Source organism: Neolamprologus brichardi, chromosome 13, assembly GCF_056152115.1.
Source record: "Neolamprologus brichardi isolate AB-2024 chromosome 13, ASM5615211v1, whole genome shotgun sequence".
Lineage (NCBI taxonomy): Eukaryota > Metazoa > Chordata > Actinopteri > Cichliformes > Cichlidae > Neolamprologus > Neolamprologus brichardi.
Window position 1 is genome coordinate 16,333,363 of NC_142116.1, and position 23,191 is coordinate 16,356,553.

Sequence of the window (23,191 nt, forward strand, 5' to 3'; positions counted from 1 at the left end):
AGTTACTTATTTGGACATCACAGTTGTTTATAGTATAGAGTGATGTACAACTAAAGACACAAGCTGACAGTTTACATTATTTTTTACTGTTTGTTTAAAATCAATTATTGTCATTACTATTTGTTCTGTGGCTTTTTTTTTTGAGTAAATAATTAATAGACTGGACTGTAAAACATAAAAAAAAACTAAAGTACAGAATGTCAGTGCTTTATAGGACAAAGTTACATCAAAATACAAATTATTTTTTTCTAAACTCAACTAAAAATAAACTTAAAGTCTACCATCTGTAAGCTACACTTGAGAAACCGCTATTATTTTAGAAGCTAGTGATAGAGAAAAAAAAACAAAGCTATAATTTAAGCAACCTCCATCCAAAAAACAAATTTTTTTTTTATAGTATTTGAATCTGTATCTCGTGTGAAAAACATATTAGATATTGTTTTCTATATCTTGATCTATTTGATCTACAAGGGTACTCTGTAAATCATTAACATATTAATAAATCCTGCATGAACTTTATACATGCATGCTCTCTCTCTTTCACTTTGTCTCTCTTTCAGATACACACACACAAACACACACACACACACACACACACACACACAAACATGTACCTTCTCAGTGCTGTCGATGTCACAAGTGATTCCATGCAGCACTAAATCCAATTCGGGTCTGTAACGCACTTTGTAGTTCTCAAATTTCACTCTTCCTGCCTCTGGCCACTGCTGTGGGGGCCGAGTGTCAGTTACCCAGTCAGCCTGTAACAACAAACACAAACAGAATAAATAAGTAATAACGCAGACGTTATCAAGAGTAGCTAAGATAACCACTAGAATATATCTTTTCTTAAATTGAAGCACTCACATATACATACAAAGATATTATAGTAATATCAAAACCTACATAAACATGCATTAAGCAACAAAATTTCAACATTATAGTTGTATTTGAATTGCTACGTATTTAAACACTTATAACCTGTTATTGTAATGTACATAACAATGTCATAATAAAACAAATGTTGCCAATACAAACAAAGTCAAATTTCTAACATAGTTTATTTAAATATATTTGGCATGTTATACAAGTCTGACCTATTAAAAGATTGTCATTATTTGACCTTGAAGAAGAGATCCAGAGTAACTTGATATTTAGTTTGTCAGTACAATCAATGGCAGTAGCAGTGGTGTTTATATGGTAGTATTATATGTTGACCATATACACCAAAGATTCTAAGGCTTTTTGTCCATTTTCAACCAATAAATCATTAAGTTGTCCTTGAAGACCCTGGTGGCCGTAAGCCATATTTGAGTGGATTGTTAACATGATCCCACTGTAAACTCAAACAACAAAGTTTAATCAAAATTCAGTCAAAACTTTCCAGCTGTCATGTTTACAGACAGAATGGCAAGCATGTAAATGCTACAAAAACACATAATCTCTTTGGCGGAGGTAACAATGTGTCACTACTCAAGATCAGCAGCTAAAACCCAGTGTACGTGTACGATATTGTACTAAATTGTATTATTATTATTATTATTATTATTATTATTACTATTATTATGTTTTTATCCCAGTTGCATTTGTGGTGCTTACAATCAACTAACAGCCTGATAAGATAACAGTAGAGTTTCATCTAATAAAGAGAATTGTCATTAAAAATCTTCTACATACCTCATTCTCAAGCTCAGTATATTCACTCACTCTCTCCACAGCTACAATATTGGTCTCCAGCTCTGAGGTCATCCTAACCAACCAGTTGAGGGTCTGGGTTACCTGCAGAACAGTGTAGAATAGACGTCAGTGTTTACATTATTGCTGGATTTTAGTATTAGCAAATACATAAACAGTGATGAAATAATGATAAAGGTATGAGTGTTTTAATGGCTCACATTAAGGGCATATGATATAGACAAGCCAACCAGGCCACTGCCAATAGAATCTCTGGAAATGACAGCAAACAGAGCAGCAAAAAACACCACCAGGTTTCCGACAAATTCCAGACGTATGGCCAGCCATCTGTTGAGTAAACAAGTGAGTGAAATGTCTAACAGTGAAATGTTAGGGTCAGTTTTATGAGCAATTTACATCACATGCTTCTCTGTGTTTGCAGGTACACCGTTGAATATCTGACCTGTTAGACACAATCCACGGGTAGACGCTTTTGAGGTTTTCATCTATAGTTACTTCATTGTGTTTAAGAAACCTTTCTTGATGCCTGTAGGCTCTTATCACTGACAGGCCGGACACCGTCTCACCAAAGTGAGAGTATATCGGTGAGCGAGACACAGAGTCCAGTCGCCGCAGCTGTCTTGAAGTGGCGACATAAATGCGCTGGGTGTAGAGAGAAAGACAAAACAACATTAGTTTCCTATTTTTAGTTAGTTAGGCAAATCCTCTTCTTCTTTCGGCTTACCTGTACAAAGAAGTAGATCACTGCCAAAGGAATGATGACTATGGCAAAGAAAGGGGTTGCCAGGCAGATGACAAATAGCGTCCCCAGTACACCCAGAAAACAGTGGAGCCAGGAGCGGAAGGAATTAGGAATGGCCTCATCTATAGAAAAAATGTCCTTTAGGATAATAGTTGGAAAGTTAGAATTTATTAAAACACAAGACAAGTACATTTTTTATCAATAAAGTGCATGTAAAAAGATCAAAAGTAATATTAAAAATGGTGAAATTATAAGTGTAAATAAAAGCAATGGTTTATCCACCAACTTTTTTGTGTACTTTGAAATTTGAGGCAAAGTTGGTATATAAATATATATCAAAAGCTAATTCATTTTTTTGTGAATTTAGCTCTTAGTATGCAGTGGGTGAGCTACCTCTGTTGATAAATAGAATATAGTAAGATCAAACTGGTCAAAGACTACTCAGCACACTGGAAGAGAGAAGGTTCTAGAGCTAGATGAGAGGATGACATCCTAAAAGTAAAGGTTTTGTAAAAGAGTTTAAAATAAGTTTTCACAGCATGAAAGTGTTTTTACAACTGGAGCTGCATCATGGCGATCATAGCGGGTGGGTAAAACAAGATAAGAATACAAGACCTTTGGTTTTTGTTAGACGGGTTAGATATAAACCCTGTTATATAAACTGAACTATGACTTATGACACTGCTTTCAAGCTACTCAGAATACATTAAATTAATCTAATCCTGATTTTTTTTTTACTCTAGTTTCTACTAACACCTGTACCAATTCCAGACAGACCAGGGTACATTTGTGTATACTTGAGGAGGCATTTGGGAAGGACTGTATGCAAAGGTTTAAGCAGAACTGGGGAACATTCCACTTCCACTATTAATTTTGAAAAATGAAATTAAAAGGCTACCTTTGCAAAGCGGTTGACCACTCTTCCAATAGGTGTGGTGTCAAAGAAAACCATGGGAACTCGCAGGATGTTGTTAAGCAGTTTTGAATGCAGGATACGAGATGCACTGACAGAAGCATTTGCTAGGAGCAGTGTGCCGAGGAACACAAAGAGACCTGCAGTAAAGGTGGGAGGGTTTCTAAATTATTCTATACTCTTCACAAAGAAAAATCCACTTTGAATGGAACATTAAACATAAGACTCAAGTGTGCTTTTTATGCCTTTTGCAACAATTACTTGTTAACTGGATTGGACCAAGTTTGAAAAATCAGATATTCCTAATGACAAAGTTTAGCTTGGAAAAAAAGGGACAAATAAAAAATCACAAAATTTCAATGTACACCTGAGTCTGTCTGTCTTATGCAGAGACAGTTACCTTTGTACATCTTAAAACTATTAACACGATCCACTAATTACTGCTGAGGAAAGTGCTGAAAATATACCCCTGCCTTTAATATTTCAGGGAATAATTACTGTAGTTGTGTTCTCTTTTATTCTGAAGAAAAAAAACACACACTCACAGACACCCACTCTAAACCCTCTTTACACTAATTACTTGTTAGCTAAATACTTAAAGTTTCTAAAATTAGGCACCATGTTAGCACAAGCATTATTCTGAAATGTTGAATAGGGCTACATCAATTTAGCTTTTTCTTTTATGGTTTTAACATCACTGAATTCGAAATGAGATATTTTATGATTTAAGTACTTGAAGAACTGCAAGCCTTCAAGTTCTACCACAATTTGCAATTTGCAAATTTTATACAGATCATTGAATAATATTTTAAGTCCAGAATATCCCAATAACTGTCTACTGGAAAAACCCAAGTATATCTACAAGCACAAGGTAAGCATAAGATTGTACAAGATAAGCATAAGCATAAGATGTTATTGAGAAACAGATTAACTATTTAAATGGTTATAAAATGAGTTGCATATCGACTGGACACGATGTTTCTATATTATTTTAATATCCAGTCAAACAGAAAGAAAATCTTTAAGCAGTATAAAAAATACTGTTAAAGGACAAATAAAGAAAGAACAAGAACATGCTATAGAAATTATGTGTTACGTGCTGCCCCCTTGTGTTTGCTTCCTCTTTCTTCTCTCTCTCTGTGCTCTTCTCTCACCTTTTTCACTTATGTACTTACTCCTACTTTCTCAGATGCGTCCGCCCCTGAGCTTCTATTTAGAGGAAAAGGCTCTTGCTATCCTTTGCCCAGCCCAAGCAGCTTTTTAGCATCTTTCCTATTTTCCTCTAGTTTCTTATACTATGAGTAGTTTAGAGACGGAAATTCCAGGTCTCTCGCCCCATTGTGTTGCTTCCACATCTTTGTTTCTTTTGGCCAGGCCTCCAGACATTTAGTTTATTTTATTTTCTGTTCAAATAACACAGCTGTTCGTGAGAAACTGAATCTCAGGTGTGGTATTCTCTTTGTGTATCGCAGTTACTGAGATAAGTTGAAGCCTTTATATGAGTTAGATTATTAAATGAGAAAATGAACAGACATACGGTCTGTATAGCCCACTTAATAACATATCATATATCTTGAGAAGAAGCCATTGGAGATCAAGAAATGAAGCTGGGGACAGTTGTCATGGCAACTTGATCTGATCATAGCATGGCTGTAGAAAGAAAATGGTCTTTGATAGGGGCAACAAGACCACAGGATTTAAAATTGAATACCCAAATGGCTCACAGCTTTAATTCTCTGACTATGATTTGATTGCCTTATTACTTACATTACTGAAAGCTTTGCATTGTCCATAGACTGATGATAAGCTAACTGACATGGGTTTTTAAGAATTAAGAATCAGTATGTGGGAAAATCAAATATAACAAAATTTGAGTGGTTGAGCTTCATTCATCTCAGGGGACTTCTTCCTGTGAGAAGTCACATGTTATATGTTTGATTGATGGGAAGACCTACGTGCAAGAAAGAAAGAGTAGTAATTAATATGGCTGTCTACGAATGTGTTAGGATCCTAGATTTTTGGGCCATGTGCTTTAAGTTTGATGGTTTTGGCTTTGATTTGTATTTCTGTTTTGTGAAATTTTTATGTTCTTGTCCTATGGTATTCTCTCTTTTGAGTTTAATCTTATTTCCCTTGAGCTCCCAAGTTTTGTTATTTATATTCTAAGTCCTTAGTTCTGTAACTATCTCAATCTCATCTTCTGTCCTTGTCTTGTCTTGTGTTTTGGTTTGGTCTGTGTATAGTTCACAGGTTTTTGTCAAGGTCATAGTGTATACCCGTTTATGTTCTTAGTTTATAATATTTCGCTGTCAGGCAATATTTCCTGTCTTATTTTAATGGTCCCTTGTCTCTTTTGCGCTATGTTAAGTTTTGCTTACCGTCTTTGGTCACTTAGATTCCTCTCAGCCTTGATTCCCTGCTGTGTACTTATTGCTTGAGTCTCCCTCTGGTCTTTGTCACATCAACTAGCTTTTCCTATGTGCATGCTCTGGTTGTTTGTAACCAGTAAGTGTCTGATTCACATTTAGCTTGTGCTTTGGTAGTTTTGTGTTTTGCTCCCTGAGTTCCCGGTAATAAAACTGTTCAGAGATTAGTCCTGTCTCTGTATCTGCAATTCGGGTCCGCTCTCTGCCAGCCACACACTGACACATGACAGCATGGGCCCCAAAAACTCAGAGCTTTGCAGACTTACAAGAGTAAGTCTGCAAAGCTCTGCTATATCTAAATGACAAAATTGCATCAGGAAAAACATTATGTCAATGCAATCCAAGTCTTTTTATCATTTTACCTCTAAAATGTATGTCTTGAGTTGTCTGTTAAAGAAATCTCTCAAAACATTTACTCAAATTTACTCATTTATACCCATCTAGTTCTTAAACATGACCTCCTGATAAAAACTATAGCACATATAAAAATATACAAAACTGGATGTTTAGGTTGTATCTAAACCATGATAATAATGATTTAATAATGATCCCAAATTTTACGGTGGGGAATTTTTCTTTCTCCAAGACATACAGTTCCTTGAGCTTAATTTACATGAAAATATTTGCAAATAGAAAAGGATTCAGTGTTCAGTTACCCTGAGCCACTCCAAGAGCTCCGAACACTCCCACCCTTGTGTCCCTCTTCCAGGAAGGGTATGTCATGTTGTAGTACTCCACAGAATCACCGGTCCAGTCACTCAGCCACAAATTCTGACCAATGGAAGCAGCGTTCTGGAGGAAGTAAATCACGAAAACTATGGCAGAATATCCCCAGCCCATGGCTCGCAGGTACTGCAGGAACACTGCAAGCTTCACCTGGAAATCAGCGTGAGACGGCACTCAGGAAACAGGCTATCGTTGTAATCTTTGTTGTAATCTTGCGCTATTTGTAGAAAAACATTGTGTTACCTGTCCTGTTTCCATAGTTTCCTTCTCTATAAGCTTCTGGCCTTTCTTTGGTTCATCAGAATTTTCAGATTTCTTTACGGAAGTATTTCTTCTTAATCTGACACTAAAAAAGGTGAGAAAAATGATCTGGTAAAACATGATTAAATTATTATATATTGTCCATATGTGTTGCACATTCTGCTAAAGATGCTATTTGAGACAAGCTGTTTCCCTGGTTTCATCTGCAACTTTAACAAGCTCGAACCTGCCATTGCGCTGGCTGCGGCGGATGCTGTTTTCTCGCCTCAGTGTAAGAGAAACAGTGTCCTCCAAAGCACCGTCAGGTTGGGCATCGTCTCCACCTGGGATTAGCTCAAAGTCTTCTGCATCCTGGCCCTCACCTAAATTAACAATATACATGGTGTTTTACATATGTGGCAGTAATTTATGGTATTTGGGTCAATATGTGAACAACATCAACACAAAGTATCCTTAAAAGATGAGAAAAGAAATGTAATTAATTAATTCATATTTGTGATGTATAATTTTAGCATAGATTTTGGTTGTAAAACTAACAAAACAAGCAATGTGTGCAGATTATATTCCTAATATACTAAGAAAAGGTTGTAATCACCTGTTTCTGAATTTCTCTGATTGTTCTGCTCAGTGGCATATGTGTCGAGAAACTTAGAAAAAGCTCCTCCACTGGCATAAAGATTTTCATAGGATCCAACTTCAGAAATGACTCCATCCTCCAAAACCACAATTTCATCCACGTAAGGCAGGAAGCTTATGCCATGAGTCACCAGGATACGAGTCTGTATGGTCAGAGATATATGAGACTGAAGTTTGAAACCGCAAATTATTTAAGCCAAATAAATAAAAATATTCATATGTACTGTATCGTATCGGCTATCAGATAAAGAAGGTGTCACAGAAGTAGTAATAATGTTAGGAGTTGGTGGGGTTTCTCTGGTGTGGTGTCACAGAAGCTGTGTCCCAATTCAGGGTCTGCACGCTTGAAGTACGCATTTTAAGTGTGATTACGTCACAGCCACGCGACGACTGCTGTCCCAATTCGAAGTGTACTTCAAATGCATACTCCAAATGCGCCGTCGATTTCCCCAAATATCAAGCGTGGTCCGGTGCACGCTTCGTGGTCCCATATATCCCACAATTCATAGCGCGGCAGTGGGTGTGGATAATTTTGCCGCAAAATACGGCAGAAGGGAGCGGCGGAAGAGTGAACTGTCAAAAGTAAGTACTGAATATGACGTCACTTATTTATGTGCGAATGTTTAATAACAAAGAACATTAAAACATTGTCGGCAAAGTTGTGTGACATTAGTGATGTTTGTACTTTCAGCGTTAACTTAGTTGTAAAGCCTTTATATATATATATATATATATATATATATATATATATATATATATATATATATATATATATATATATATATATATATATATATGTCAGATTATTATGATATATATATCATAATAATCTGACAATAACTATAATATTGGCCATATTATAATTACATTACCACAGTGAGATGATTTTAGTCTCATGAACAACATTAGCTAATTGTTATTTACTAACTACTCTTGAAATGACTGTTCAGTACAGAAATGAAGCCCAACAATCATGTTTTACAGTCCCGTGGTTTCAGCCTCAGATACTCAACTAATCAAAGTGATGTCATGACAAAAATGAATGACCAACAAAACATTTTTTCTCCTTCATTTCTGTCAAACAAAGCTGTATGTAACGTTTCTCGCGGTTCGTATCGTGGTTGCTGGGCAACCTGAACAGCGCGACGCAGGCTAGACCGTCGCATTTCACAAGCCTCTCACTTCCGCACTTCTCGTATTTATAGTACGCACAGTACGTAGTACGCGTAGTGCGCGTACTTCAAGCGTGCAGACCCTGAATTGGGACACAGCTAGGGTCTGCTTCTGTTTTCAGCTCAGGTAGGCGGGGTGGTGTGTCACGGGATGCTGACACACCGGCGGTGCATCAGACGTCATTTGATGGAGCGTTACTTAGGAGCAGCGCGACTAACGTCTGGTGTCGGAGTATTGCCACCTCCTCGAGTGGTAACGTGTTTAATTCTCCGTGGTGTGCATTACGGCCAACCTATGTCTTGGATTTTGTTTGCTTACCTGTTGTCCTGTATCCTCAGCCGGATCCATCACCCGCTTACCTGTCAGCTGTTTGTGAAGCCGCATTTCCGGGATCACTACGGAGATCAATTACAGCGTTTCTCCCACATCCCGAGAATCCTCGCCCGAGCCCGTACAGCCACTGTGACAAGTGAGCTCTCCAACTCTCCCCATGTTTATTGCTGTTTCTTACCGGTGGTTTGGCATCTCCCCCTAAAGTTTCGTTTTTCTTTTTCTTATAGATCCACCCTGCGTGCGCGGGTAACCCCTTTTCCTCCGAATGCGTGTCAGCCTCCTCCCCTGGTTTCCCTCTGTTTATTCCTCAGTATAATCTCATCCCGTGTAAATACCTTTGATACAGCAAATAAAGAGCACTCCCTGCATTTTCTGCGCTTCTGTGTATTCTGCCATAGAGTCCGTTCACTCAGCATAACAAATAAAGCACATTAATTAAATTTAAAGTAGGCATTAATGAATATGTTGAATAAGAGTTATTAATATACGAATAAATATACCTAAATTCAGTTGAATCAGTTTAAGTTTAGTTTCACTCGACAATTAGAAGAATTAAATATACACCCAACAATATTTAAAAAAAAATGTAACAAAACATGCAAACTTTATCAAATGGTATTTTAGAAAAAATATAAAATAGTGCATGTGTAAAAAAAAAATATTCACAAATACACTATTTTAAACTGAAAGAAAACAAATTGCAGTTCATAGATTGAATTCACAACAGTTGGTTTAAAAGTTATCAAACTTTTGTGATATTTTCTATCATAGTCTAAGGAGCTTGGAAAGAAAAATGTCTGGACTTCTTTAAGTTGCTTGAAGACGTTTCACCTCTCATCCGAGAAGCTTCTTCAGTTCTAGGGTCAAATGGTGGAGAGTCCCAGATTTAAGCCCTGTGGGAGTTTCCCTCCAAAGAGGGACAAAGGACTCCCTGGTGATCCTCTGCCTAAACACATGAAAAACGGGTTTAGGTCACAATCAGCCAAGGTTTCGGATAAACAGGCTGTAAAACCTCGCCTCCTTTATGAAGTGGCTGTTTGGTTTCTCCAATGTAGAGGTCTGGGCACTCCTTGCTACACTGTACAGCATGTACTACATTGTTAAGTTTGTGTTTTGGAGTTTTGTCTTTGGGATGAACCTGAAGAAGCTTCTTGGATGAGAGGCGAAACGCCTTCAAGCAACTTAAAGAACTCCAGACGCTTTTCTTTCAAAGCTCCTTAGACTGCGATGACCTGGTTGACTGAGAACCTTCACAGACAGAGTTGACTGATGAGCCTACAAAACAAAATTTTATATAGGAACAAACCAAAGGAACGAACACAGCAACTTTTGGTTAAAATGTTTTTTCCATTACAAATGACATGCCCGGTTTCCAAATAATAGCTATTTTAAAGTGAAATATTGAATGTTGATCAGAATACAAGCAGTCAAGCACAAACCTTGTTTTTAAGTATTCCATTGGGTCCAATAACCTTTTCAAAGAGATGCTTTCCTACATGAGAGTCCACGGCAGACAAAGGGTCATCTAATAGATAGATATCAGCCTGACTGTAGGTCGCTCTGGCTAAGCTCACACGTTGCTTCTGACCACCTGAGAGGTTGATACCCTGAGAAGAGAAAAAAGGAGGGGAAAAGAAAAGAAAAGCAGAGATTAAAAAAAAAAACACACATGGCTTCTTTTTAATGCAAAGAAGCTTTTCCTTCAGCACAAGAACAACATTTCAATATTGCATTAACACTGTAATGCCAAGTGTATCATATTTGATACATGAGTTTTTCAGACAGCTACATTGTAAATGTGGTTTTTTTTATTTCTGAAAATATCACCAATAAATATTTTACAAACAATAAAAACCATATACATAATCTTTATAAAGATAAAAATATTTGTGTAACCTAAAACTTGAATAATTCAAAGTGCAACTCACCTTCTCTCCAATCTCAGTGAGGTCTCCTCCAGGCAGCAGCTCAAGGTCTGGGGCAAGAGCACAGGCCTGTATGACTTTTTTGAACCTCTCTTCCTCATGAGGAGATCCAAACAAGATATTATCCTTCAAAGTGGCATTTTGAATCCAGGCTTGCTGTGGCACAAAAGCAAGAGAACCCTGGAAAGAAATACAGTGAAACTCAATTGCTGATGTCTAACCAACCTTTTATTTTGCCATAGAAATGTTGGCATTCGTACAGTTTTTCATCCAGAACAAATGTTACACTGGCTAGGAGGAAAAAATATCTGAACTAAAGATACTTGTGTAAGAAGGAGACATGCAAGGAACTGGGATTATATTTCTCAACCTTTTAAAGATTTAAAAACATCCTAAGAACTGATGGTTTAGAACACATTTTCTAAATTTCCTTAAAATCTTAGGGTCTGTACATTTTAATAATGTATGTTTTGCCTTTTTTTAAAAAAAATATCTTTGCTCTCTTCAATAAAGTCTTTTGCTCTTTATTGTATTCTGTTTCCAGTTGACTTTACTGACTTCTGTTTATGGCAATTCCATACTTTTACTCATCAAATAAACCCAGAAAATCATTGAATCAAGAATAATGTTCTTTACATTTAAAAAACAAATAAAAACTTTAAATAAACAATAATAATCTCCCGATGAAATCAGTTTTGATGAGAAATAAGAAAAGGCTCTTCATTTGATACACTAAAGAAAATAATTGAAGTAAAAGATTTTTTTTTGAACGCACACTGTCAGATACAAATGGAAAAAAAGCCATTACCCTAATGTTGATAAAACCTTTGCTACTGTGCATCTCTCCAAGGAGGGCTGACATAAGAGACGACTTTCCTGACCCAACAGCTCCCACTACGGCAACCAACCGACCAGGCTCAATGTCCAAATTCACACTGGACACACATAATAAATATGGTCATTACTGTAAAAACAGTAGGAAAAATAAAACTCTGTTTCATAAATGTGTGGAACACAGTGTACCATTTGGATTTTAAAAAAAAGCATGCGGTGATTTGCAAATCATTTAAACCCTACATTTAATTTAAACTAGGACACAGATGATGTTTCATATGTTGAAAACGAAAATTTGTGTGAACTTTTAAACAGATCCTGAGTTTGAATTTAGCCAGACGGGAAAAACTTCTAAAAAGTGCCTGAAGCAACATCTCACAGTTAATTAAGTTAACTAGTAACTTTTTGATGACCAACACAGGCATACTCTTTCAGCAGAGGCTTTGTATCTTTTTCCCAAGCAAAGGAACCATCACATACGCTCACAGCAGTATCTAAAAAAATGAAAGCAGACCAAGACAGAGGTTAACAGATGATCCGCACATGTAAGAAACTGTGACTAAGCTTCAATCTTCAGCTGTAGAAAAGTGCAAATTCTAATGGTGAACATACTGAAACTGGGGTCTTGGCGCACAATGTCACTGTCGATGTCTTCCCCTGCCAGAAACTTCTCCAGGCGATTCTTAGACACTGCTGTCTGAAAATTCAAAGAACAGGTTAAATTTGATTTTATCACAGGCTTGATACATGTGCATGATGTAGCTCTGTTCACTTACTTGTACAATGGAAGCAATGAGCATGGGCAGCATGGCAAGAGGAAATCGGAGGATGTTGAAGAGAGAGATGGAAGTAAAAGCTTTCTCAGCAGTTAACACATTATCATTGCTCACACTAACAAATACTGCAAATGTGGCCAGAGAAACCTGCAAGTACAGACAGTTTAAAAAAAAAGGTTGTTTACCATTGGAATCTAGTCTCTACAATGACATCCCTTCACAGAACTCACCAGAGCTGGAGCAGAGCTGAAGATAAAGGTAGACACGGATGTCAGGTAGGCAAACTTCTTCATGACTTTTAGTTCTTCCCCTCTAATGTCTTCCACCTGCTTCTGGAAGGATGGCTCCCAAGCATACAGCTTCAGAATCTGGTGGGAGACAAAAGAAAAAGACAGGGAGGAGGCAGTGAGGCAGAAGGAAGCACTTATGGTCAAAGTTACTGAATGCAGTTTCATGAAGCATCAAAGCCTTACATGTAAGGAAGGCATCTACATACACCATAGATACACTGAATAAGGGAGCTCACCTTGACCCCATTTAGAAGTTCATTCATGATTTTCATTCTCTTATCTTTAAACTTCATGTTCTCTATCTGAAAAGAGACACAGTGTAGCTCTTTAAACAGGCAATACAGAAAATTAATAATGCAGACTTTCAACCTTAATTAAAACATTAAACAAATTAATCATTAAGTGTTTGGAAATTAAAGCCATTGATATTTATTGTAACTCAAAGTAAACACAATTTCAAATATAAGGACTGTTTTAAATAAATGGACAATCATTTCTTTAGTCCACGGACGCTAAAGTCTATAACCCATGGACATCACCAAATGCTTTATTTCCTCCCTTGAGATTGTCTGCCACGCCTGAGCCATCTTCAGTTTCTCACTGTTTGTGAGTCTTTCTGCCTTCAGCTTTGTCTTCAGTAGGTGAATAACATGTTCTATAGGGCTGACAGCAGTTGACTAACTCAGCCATTGAAGAATATCCCATTACTTTGTCTTTAGAAATTCTTGATATGCTTTGGATCATTACCCATTTGAACTGAACCAGTGTCAGTCATTCGGTTTCTGAGCATTTAGCACTTAGAATAGCCCTGTGTACCTAACAGTTCATCATGCTACTTTCATGACCAGTCACATCATCAATAAGCAGTAGCAATCTAGTCCCACTGGCAGCTATGCATGCCTATGCCATTGTCTCCATCATGTTGGTTGATTTCTGTTTCTCTACTTCTTCATTTGATTTGCCGTTTTTTGGAAACCCTCTTAACGGTAGACTCTAGGTGATGTTTTTTTTCCTACCCAAGGAAAAACAAATGAAGCTTATAGGGAAGTTTATTAAGAACATTTTTAGTCACACGTCTATCTGCTTCCCAGGTGTTTGGTGGCTAATTAAAGCTTTACATCATTTCTACTTTCTCACACTGTCCAGCTCATTGCTGACATCACTGGTCTAGTCCAATCATCTTTCAACACCTCTATTACTTGGGTTGCATCCAAGCCTCCATCTTCATCTCTACCAACAGCTTCTAGACCCCGGTGGGTCCGGCCCTAATTCCTATTACCACTGGGTTTCCGTTCTTCTGTGATGGACTCTCAGATTCAATTCAATTCAATTTTATTTATATAGCGCCAAATCACAACAAAAGTCGCCTCAAGGCGCTTCATAGATACAGAGAAAAACCCAACAATCATATGTTTGATTCTAATTGCTGAATAGCTTAATGAAATCCTATATATCAATGAATCATGTTGAGTTCCTTCCAATGAGTTCTGCTTATTGAAGTATAGGTTTGATACTACTATACTTACTTTGGGCCTCTAAAAAAATGGGGACTGAAAAAGGATTCTTGTAATGCATGCAATAATTTTGTTAAGCCTCTTGACTTAAACCTGAAAGTCAAACCTACGAAAAGGTGTGTCATTGTTCACAACAAACCTATTGATTGTACACAGAAATGATTTGGCAGCTCTGCTAACCTGGAGTTTTCTGGCCTTGGTTGCCAGAAATCCATTGATTGGAACCATTAACACCATGACTCCCAGTCCTGCCAACACAGAAGGCCCTAACTCCAGCCACAGGAAAACAATGGATATGACGATCTGCAGAGGGCAGGACCACAGCAGGTGGATAAAGTTGGTCACATCATTGAAGCGCTGGGCATCTGCTGACATCAAGTTCACCTTTTCCCCTACTGTTGACTCCTTACGAGCGTCATTGGACACCGCTAATGCCTTAGAAAAAGGATAAAAAAAAGCATAACAGCGAAAAAGTGGCAGGTACATGAAGTTTTTGGCAATGTTAGAATGAGTATTTTCTTCATTTCCTGGTATATAAGAATTGCAAGAAAAATGTAATAAAATATAAATATATAAATTAAATATATATTCTAATTGCGTCATAATTCGTCACAATTAAGGTGAGGGTTGTTGCCAAAAATGATTTTTGAACTCGTAGAGTTAATCAATCAGATCATTAGTGAAAGTATTACTGGCAGAGCAGACAGATTTATCCTGTAAGTGATACGTATGTACTCATGTGCTGATATAAGCGATTTTTAACTAAAGCATCTGACAGTTAACTTAAGCAGAAAGCAATGACTGGTAATTTATGAGTTCTGATATGTTAAAGTAATTTATATTACGTAGTCTTTGATTTTTTTTACACCAAAGTCAAACAAAAGTCATTCTATCAATCCCGTTTGTTTTACCTTTTTGTACACAGCAGCCATAAGTGCAGTGCGAACCCTCATGCCCAACACAAGGCAGCGCTGGAAATACTGTTGCAGGGTCAGAGACCGCAGCAGAGCCACCACCATCAGCAACACTGCATACAAATAGCCCTCCCAGGCATATCTGGATTTGTCCTGAGTGAAGGAGACCATCAATCTAGGGAAAAAAATGAAAACGTATGGATATAGCATCTCAACACGTTCTACTATTTGTCCTTCACTTTTTTCCTGCTTCCTTTTTAACACTTATTTAGCAATTTTCTCTTTCCATTCAGGCACTCCTGTTATCAGTTGTTTAAACTGATCAATAAATAGTGAATAGTTAACCCAAAGGCTTTGACAATGTTGATTTTAAAAACCTTCAAGGACAGCTAAATGGATTTTTAAAAATGTTTACATGGGCAACAGAAGCAACACTGTTCTTATGTGTTTCTGTACTTTTGATTCTTTAATATTTTGCAATACTTTACTCACTTAAGGAGCTGAGGACTGACAAAGGTTAACACATCTTGCACAAGTTTGAAGAAGGCAGATTCAATCAGAATCCATTTAAAGGTCTTGTAAAGGGTGGGAATGAGCCATGAATTGGGATAGTTCTCTTCCTCCTTCTTTTTGTCCTTTTTCTTTTTCGTCTTTTCATCTTCCTTCTTCCCCCTTTCCTCCTAAAGGAACAGATTGTTTAAGCACAGTTGATGAGATTTATTCAGAAAAAAACATAGTGATGTTTATTAGTGGTTAGGGATGCACCGATACGATACTGGTATCGGTTATCGGGGCCGATACTGTAAAATGTGTGTGTACTCATACTCGTAAAAGTTAACTGATACCATGAACCGATACCAACTTATTTCATTAATCAGAGGGTGGCTTGTCATTTCTGTTGTAGTTTTTTAGATTGGCCACTAGGGGGACATCCCGCACTAAACAGGCACAGGGTTAGACGAGTGAGACTGGCAGCTCCAGATAAAAAAGAGAAACTGGAGGCTGCTGTAGCTAGGCTAAACAAAATGTCAGCAGTGTGGAACAGCCAACTTTAACTCAGGTTTTGGAAAAGCGATGAAAAATGTCAAGAGAAAATCCACGGGCAGTTAAAATAACAGAGGCTCTGACTCATTTTATCGCTCTGGATGACCAGCCAATGCCAGTCGTGGAAAACATAGGATTGCACCGTCTTCTCAGCATACTCGAGCTGCGATATAAAATATAATAAATAAACAGAAGTGTTTATTTATTATTCTGAAAGCTCGAGACAGTGCCAATAGTTCAGTGATATTTTGTTAAATTACAATGTGGAGACTCCGCAATAATTTAACAGAAGTGCTTATTTTTCACTTGAAATTTTTTTGTGGTCATTTTTATTAAGATTTTATTTTTTATCGGCAGAGAATAAAATAAAACCTGTCTTCCAATTCATTGCATTTGTGTGTGTGTGTGTGTGTGGTAGAAGTATCGGTTTTTGTACTCTGTATCGGCAAGTACTCAGATCCAAGTATCAATATCGTATCGGTTTGAAAAAATTGGTATCGTTGCATCCCTATTAGTGGTGTTAATGAAATGTGTTTGGACTGTAGCTCAATATAGTGTGCATGTGTGTGGAAGTGTTTTTGTTTGCTCTCACCATCATTAATACATCCTGACTGACTCCTTTCCCCAGACCACTGGAAAGCCCATTTTGCTGTGGGTCTTCCTGGGCACTGGTTTTAGCTAATTTCTTTTTCATCTTGTTCTGGAAGCGGACCCTAGCTGCATCCAACTCAGGCTTCATGAAATGCTGGAAACGCTCATTGATGAAAGCAGTGCTATCACTCTCATTCAGATCCCACATGTCCTCCTGAACCAGAGGTTGTTTGTAGCCTTTTAAAACCATACTGTGAAAACAATGAGAACTTTGAAGACATGGAGCACATATGTAGGTGCTTGTTAAGATTCCTACTATACTGACTTAAATGTTACCTGTTTAACCAGTTGAATGTTATTCTACTCAAAAATGGTGCACCTGCTTCAGGATTCTGTGGATAAAAAAAAGTGCAATATCATATCATATCATATTTAACCTCCCAGGACCTGGCTTCCACATATGTGGACATCACATTTAGCCCAAAATACAAAATTTTGCTCTCAGAAACAAAAATCAAGTAAAAAAAATCTGGTAATTTTTTTTTACATTCATCAGGTCCCAATCAGCCCAAATAGCAAAGAACAACTGATGTATGCCATGAAAGAGTTCGGGTCTTAGGACGTTAATATATGCTTATGAACTTAATCCTCTTAAAACAAACAAATAAAAATGAACAACAACTAAAGGGTACCTCTTTTATAAAGTCTTTAGCTTCTGGGGGGATATCAGCCACAGTAGAAAGAACTAATGAAATCAGTTCAAGCCCAAAAGAAATGTAGAAAAGGCTGAAACGTGGGACATCACGGACCTCGCCCTAATTGCCAAAAATGAGAGAAAGAAAAACTTTAAAGGGTCCTGAAGAAAAATGAAAATGGTGTTACTCAAGATATGGAGAGCTAAAAGTCAATCATATCAAGTTATTGCATCATGTCTGAGTAAATCGACTATTTTTCTTCTACTTTAATCCAACTTGATCAAATGTCTTCACTCATACCAGTCTGAGAGCCTCTCGTAGGAGGGTCTGGAAAGGAAAGATGTCACACACTACAAGGAGCAACCAGAAGAGGAAAATAGAGGCAGAGTCTATTGCTCCTTCCTGTCTTAATCCTTCATGGCAAAGCAGGACAAGGATCTAACAAAGAAGACGCACCAGAACATAAAAAAACGAATCCTTTCAAATTTAAATAAATAAATATAAATGTTGCTCAATTTACCCATGTGACTGCAAATAAAACAGGATTTGCATAGTATACGCCAGCATTTTTTGAAGATTGGTCACTGTTTGGACCAAAATCTTCTCCTAGTGTGACTCCCAGGTGTGCTATGGCCGTCAAGAACAACAGGGACGCCACAAGCTGAAGGAAGAAAACACAGAAGAGACAGGAGAATAAATCATGTTATTTTATGCAAAAAAAATTTTTAATAATCTTTTGCATAAACTTTTAACCAATACTATGTTTTTGTTTTTTTCATGAGATAACAAATACTTAAAACTAAGTTCTTTCCCTTCATTCCTTCAAGGTTTTAGAGAAGTGATAACAGATGCTTAAAATACGCAGCGCTGGAATGAGACATCCCTTTGCCCTTTTGCTGTAAATGACTTGTCCTTTCCATGTTAGAACATTTCATACACAGTATATGCATTTATAATAATATATAAACTCACAGAGAATGGCCTCTTGGTGTTTTTGACCTTAACAGAGAATTTACACTACATGTGTTTTAGCTTCAATGTTTACACTCTTTTTTTACACTGACCTTTGGAAAAACATTGTTCTTTTTATATTACTCCAGTCCTCGAGGGCCAGTGTTCCCAAATTTTTCCATGTGTCCCTGCTGCAACACATCTGAATAAAATTCAGTAGGTCATAGGTTCTCAAACTGTGGTACGCGTACCACTGGTGGTACATGGGCTCCCTCTAGTGGTGCGCAGGAAGTCTCTAAAATTTATTGAAGACTGAATAATATACCATGTTCTGATTCAGTATTTCTGAAAAATTAAAACGTAAAGCTCTGCTATCACTTTTGACATAAATGACGACAGGAAACTAAACAGCAGTGACATTTATATGGTTGCTATAGTTGGACTAGCTGGCATATAATGATGTGCTACGTGGTGGCTAGCTACACAGCTATGGTTAGCATAATATAAACACAGTGAAGCTGGAGGATGAACGCTAACTTTTTTCAACTCGACAAAAGTTAACGTGAGGTTTCCCAATGTTTAGGGACAAATGCAATCACATGTCGGGATGATGTAAATGACCAAAAGTCAGTCAGGGGAACTACTGAGATAATCCATTCACAGTACGAGGTTGGTCATTAATATACTGCTGCATGGGCTGGGCTGTTGTTACATTGTAAGGTTTTAAAAACGGAGTTTTAAAATGAATAGTGGTAATAAAAACAAAAGAGAGCAGGTCGACAGTGATCGCAGCAATTTTTTAGGGGCTTGTTCAGATTAAGTAGGACAAGATACAAAGCATTAAACATGTTAAAAACACAACAGCCCTAATAAATGTAGAGTAGTTTTGACCTGAAGGCAGGGTTCATCACTTAAAGACTGGATATGCCACCTGCTGTGAATGTTTAATGCAGTACAGTTGTTATTATTATCACTTGTCACATCCTTTTTATGGCAATTAAAATAAATAACATTCACATAAGAAATAAAATTGTCTTGTGTAAACTGTATATGGTGTTAAATAGACCTATACTACTGTACTTTAAAGTCGGTCATAATGGTGGTGCTTTAAGGGCCATATATTTTATAAGGTGGTACTCACTGTGAAAAGTTTGAGAACCCATGTAGTAGGTCATTAGCGAGACTCTATATTTTTTTTTAAAACATACATTTTTATTTAAATTTACTTGAGTAGGGTTTGGGGTTGCCACCTCAGCATGCAGTCAAGGCATCAGAATAATATAGGAAAATAATAAAAAAGCCTAACAATAGGTTCAGTTGTAAAGAGGTTTGCACAGTCTGTAAAATGAGTAATATATGTATTGATTGTGTCTTTCATTGGTTGCTTGAAGAGGTTTCACCTCTCATCCGAGAAGCTTCTTCAGTTCTAAGGTCAAATGGTGGAGAATCCCAGATTTAAACCCAGTGGGAGTTACCCCCCAAAGAGGGACAAAGGACCCCCTGATGATCCTCTACCTAATCACATGAGCCAAGGTGTGAAAATGAGAGTGGGTCACAATCAGCCAAGGTTTCCCTAGCTGGTGTTAGGAAGGATAAGAAAGACAGACAGCGAGGAATGCCCAGACCTCTACATTGGAGAGACCAAACAGCCACTGTTAGATTTGTATTGTTTATTGTCATTTATGCTTAGAAATATTTAACCATATATGCTTAGAGGTGTATAGTTGATTGTGTAGTGATAGGATGTGTGATCCTTAATAGTCTGCAAAGGCTTTGTGTGGATTCCAGAGTGTTCTGGCATTCACACCCACATTCTGGGAGCATGGGAGAGGGCATACCTTCTCTTATTGTTATATGGTAGGATAAACGTAGCTATATCTGTTTTAGTCTAAGTGCCTTTTGTTTAGATGAACTGCTGGACTTCCAGACCAGCAGGTTTAGGGAAGTCACAGACACACATACACACACACACACACACAGGCAAGGTACTTTTTGTTTGTATGTAGACGTCATATGTTAATGAACCTATGTATATTCATGTAACCTCAATAAAAGAGCAGTGTTATGGGGGAGCGGACGAGAGTCTGACGGAGGCCAAGTGGGTGGAACGACACTTGGCTCCAGGCAGGTCTCCCTCATGCATGAGTAACATGAAGAACTTTGCCTACTTGGTGTTCAATGCTTTTGCTGTGTAGTTAAATTGTCTCGTTCCAGCGGTGGGCCTGTGCTAGACAGACCCAACATTAATTGGTCCTTCGATGCCGGAGCCCTAGAATTGACATTCACCAAGGGGAAAAAGAGACACGCCGAAAGACGTCAGCCAGGACGTATAGAAGTTCCTGTAGTAAAGTCCCGAGACGTGAGAATTCGTCATCGGGCCGGTGGATTAGCTGTCTGTTTTTTCTCCTCGCTGGATGGTGATTGACGGGATTCGAGATTAATGCAAGAGCAACACTAAGTAAGTACTGTACAAAGAAGAGCGCTGTAGCTGCGTGGGTTCACGCCAGCACGGTCACGCGGGTTTCACGCGGACCTGAGCCGTGCGGTTAATCTCAGGCTTATAAAGGAAAGAGAGCAACGGCTCCTTAGCTGCGCGGGTACACGCGAGCACGGTCGAGCGGGTTTCACGCGGACCTCAGCCGTGCTGTTAATTGCAGGCTTATAAACAAAAGAGAGCAACGCCTATGCCGTGTGGTTTCACGCAGGCAGGTGCAGCTCAGTGACTGCGCGGGTACACGCGAGTCCAGGAGCTCAACGGCCGTGCGGGTTCACGCAGGCTGGGGAAAGTTATAGGCCTATTTTGTGTTGTTTGTGTACGTCTGTGTCAATTGTTAAAAGCAATCTGCATTAAGCTTAGGGTTGCTCAAATTCAGTACAATGACATATGAGATGAAGTAAAATAGGCAAATATTTAAACTAATGATGTGCATAGAGGCATTTGACCTGTTTGAAAGACTGTCGTCTTATTATGAGCCATTGTTGAGATATAGAGCACACCTATGAAAACAACTAATATGCTGAACCCTGTATGAAGCGGCTGAAAATTACATGATGGAGAAGCTGAATTGAATATGAAAGTGCAAGTCTTTGCCACTGTGTGGGGCAAAGCACGCAACCACTGTGTGAGGTTGCGTTGTGGTCTCTTCTGAGCTGATGAGCAAGCTACACATTATCAGATCGAGAGCTGGCTGAGAACTCATCAAAGAGAGGGAAACAGAACTATGATAACTGTGATAACTGGAGTGTGCAGTGTTTCCGTGAGTTCAGCTTCTTCTTTCAGATGCGCAGCGGTTTTTCTGCATCTTGACTCATGTGTGTAGAGTGTTCATAGCATCAGCATCATGTTTTTGTTTATTTGTTTTGTTGGGTTGAAAAATTATTAAATAAACTTGTGGTCATACTTATGGATCACCATGGCACGTGCCATTGGCCATATGATTTATTTACGCAGATGAAAAAAATGTGAATGTGTCTGATGTCACAGTGTTTTTGTGCGCTGTGTAAAAGTAATTGCCTCAGATTGTGAGAGCGGTGATTCTGCGGGTCACCAGCTATTGTAAAGGGAAAAAAAGGAGTAAAAAAGAGACCAAATTTACATTGTAGATGAAAAATAATCATAGGAAAAAGGTTTTGTGTTTATCAGCCAAGAACAACTACAATCTCATTTTCTGCTTTTAAGAAAGGAGAGTTCAAAAAACAGAGAGAGATGTGTGTTGGTTAAGCAGTGATAATAATAATGAAAATGTCTTAGTTTGTCACTTTCAGGGGAAAAGCAGACCTGAATCAATTTTCCACATGCAGCGGTCGGAAGAAAGTTATAGTTTAACATCATTGGAAACGTTCAGGCCAAGTTTCTGGCTAACTTATTTACAGCACCATGTGTCCCTCAACCTCACAAGCGAGCTCTCACTCCTCCCTGAAGACAAGGAATGCAGTTCCAAAGAGCAATAACATGGCAGATAAAGAGACAGCAGCAAAGTCCTGAGCAAAGAGTCCCAGCAAGCAGCAGCAGTGTGGACAAACAGCATCGGAGAAGAAGAGCAAACCCATCATACTGACTGATTGGATGAATGGCACTGTGTTTCCAACAAGCTGCAACTTCACTGTGCATGTGACAAAAATATTTGAGGAGAACTGAGGAGACTGTTGGAGTTTGACATTTGCTACCTTTGGAGTAAAATGGCAAGAAGAGACAGTGAAACACAGGACAAAGCTGAAAGAGAACTGCCTGCTATTGGACTGTTGAAGTGGGAGAGGACAACAGAGTGAGACTAGGTAGAACACAGAGGAATGCTGGTGTTTAATGTGGGAAATCAAAATTTGGGTTAGCAAACCTGGGAAAAAGAAAATTGACTGCTTAAGTTGGAAAATTGTGAAGGAGTCTGAAACACTGCAAAAAGAAACATATACAAAAGCACACACACAAGCAGAACATGCATTAACCCTACTAACCCTTCCAAACACAAGAGAGCTCATGAAGATTAGACAACATCTTGAGCATGTGAGTCTGTTTATCATCTTGTCCAAGTCACTTAGTGTGATGTAAAGACCAGTGGACTCATAGCACATTAGTTAAGAAATGATCAAATAATAGCAGAGAAGTGTGTAGAAAAGGCAGCTTTAAGAACATGCCCTGCTGGAGATGCAGCTCCACAGACATGCATTAAACCTGCCTAATAACACAAACACACATGCAATGAAGATCAGCTTGTTATCTCTCATCAGTGTTAAAATAGTGTAAATTTAACAGACACT

General features: G+C 38.1%; 1 protein-coding gene and 1 long non-coding RNA gene across 2 annotated transcripts in view; one reads left to right on the top strand and one right to left on the bottom strand.

Moving 5' to 3' along the window:
- The window catches only part of LOC148099919 (ATP-binding cassette sub-family C member 2-like), a 32,357-nt gene that overhangs the window by 2,677 nt on the left and 6,489 nt on the right, over nucleotides 1-23,191 (bottom strand). Inside the window, exons 3-28 of the mRNA XM_087850237.1 lie at nucleotides 18,006-18,146; nucleotides 17,786-17,923; nucleotides 17,483-17,605; nucleotides 17,127-17,182; nucleotides 16,792-17,041; nucleotides 15,648-15,835; nucleotides 15,153-15,330; nucleotides 14,422-14,676; nucleotides 12,964-13,029; nucleotides 12,668-12,805; nucleotides 12,438-12,584; nucleotides 12,274-12,358; nucleotides 12,089-12,155; nucleotides 11,636-11,762; nucleotides 10,831-11,007; nucleotides 10,342-10,509; nucleotides 7,356-7,539; nucleotides 6,987-7,122; nucleotides 6,743-6,845; nucleotides 6,430-6,649; nucleotides 3,333-3,487; nucleotides 2,417-2,572; nucleotides 2,135-2,334; nucleotides 1,893-2,019; nucleotides 1,675-1,776; nucleotides 615-758 (exon numbers count right to left, since the gene is read on the bottom strand). Of these exons, the coding sequence (XP_087706363.1) occupies nucleotides 615-758; nucleotides 1,675-1,776; nucleotides 1,893-2,019; nucleotides 2,135-2,334; nucleotides 2,417-2,572; nucleotides 3,333-3,487; nucleotides 6,430-6,649; nucleotides 6,743-6,845; nucleotides 6,987-7,122; nucleotides 7,356-7,539; nucleotides 10,342-10,509; nucleotides 10,831-11,007; nucleotides 11,636-11,762; nucleotides 12,089-12,155; nucleotides 12,274-12,358; nucleotides 12,438-12,584; nucleotides 12,668-12,805; nucleotides 12,964-13,029; nucleotides 14,422-14,676; nucleotides 15,153-15,330; nucleotides 15,648-15,835; nucleotides 16,792-17,041; nucleotides 17,127-17,182; nucleotides 17,483-17,605; nucleotides 17,786-17,923; nucleotides 18,006-18,146 (3,831 nt within the window). The remainder of the gene's footprint in view (nucleotides 1-614; nucleotides 759-1,674; nucleotides 1,777-1,892; nucleotides 2,020-2,134; nucleotides 2,335-2,416; nucleotides 2,573-3,332; nucleotides 3,488-6,429; nucleotides 6,650-6,742; nucleotides 6,846-6,986; nucleotides 7,123-7,355; nucleotides 7,540-10,341; nucleotides 10,510-10,830; nucleotides 11,008-11,635; nucleotides 11,763-12,088; nucleotides 12,156-12,273; nucleotides 12,359-12,437; nucleotides 12,585-12,667; nucleotides 12,806-12,963; nucleotides 13,030-14,421; nucleotides 14,677-15,152; nucleotides 15,331-15,647; nucleotides 15,836-16,791; nucleotides 17,042-17,126; nucleotides 17,183-17,482; nucleotides 17,606-17,785; nucleotides 17,924-18,005; nucleotides 18,147-23,191) is intronic.
- On the top strand, nucleotides 8,501-9,291 carry LOC148099920 (uncharacterized). Its single transcript, XR_015719915.1, has 3 exons — nucleotides 8,501-8,821; nucleotides 8,908-9,038; nucleotides 9,130-9,291. It is a non-coding gene; the product is annotated as an uncharacterized LOC148099920 (long non-coding RNA).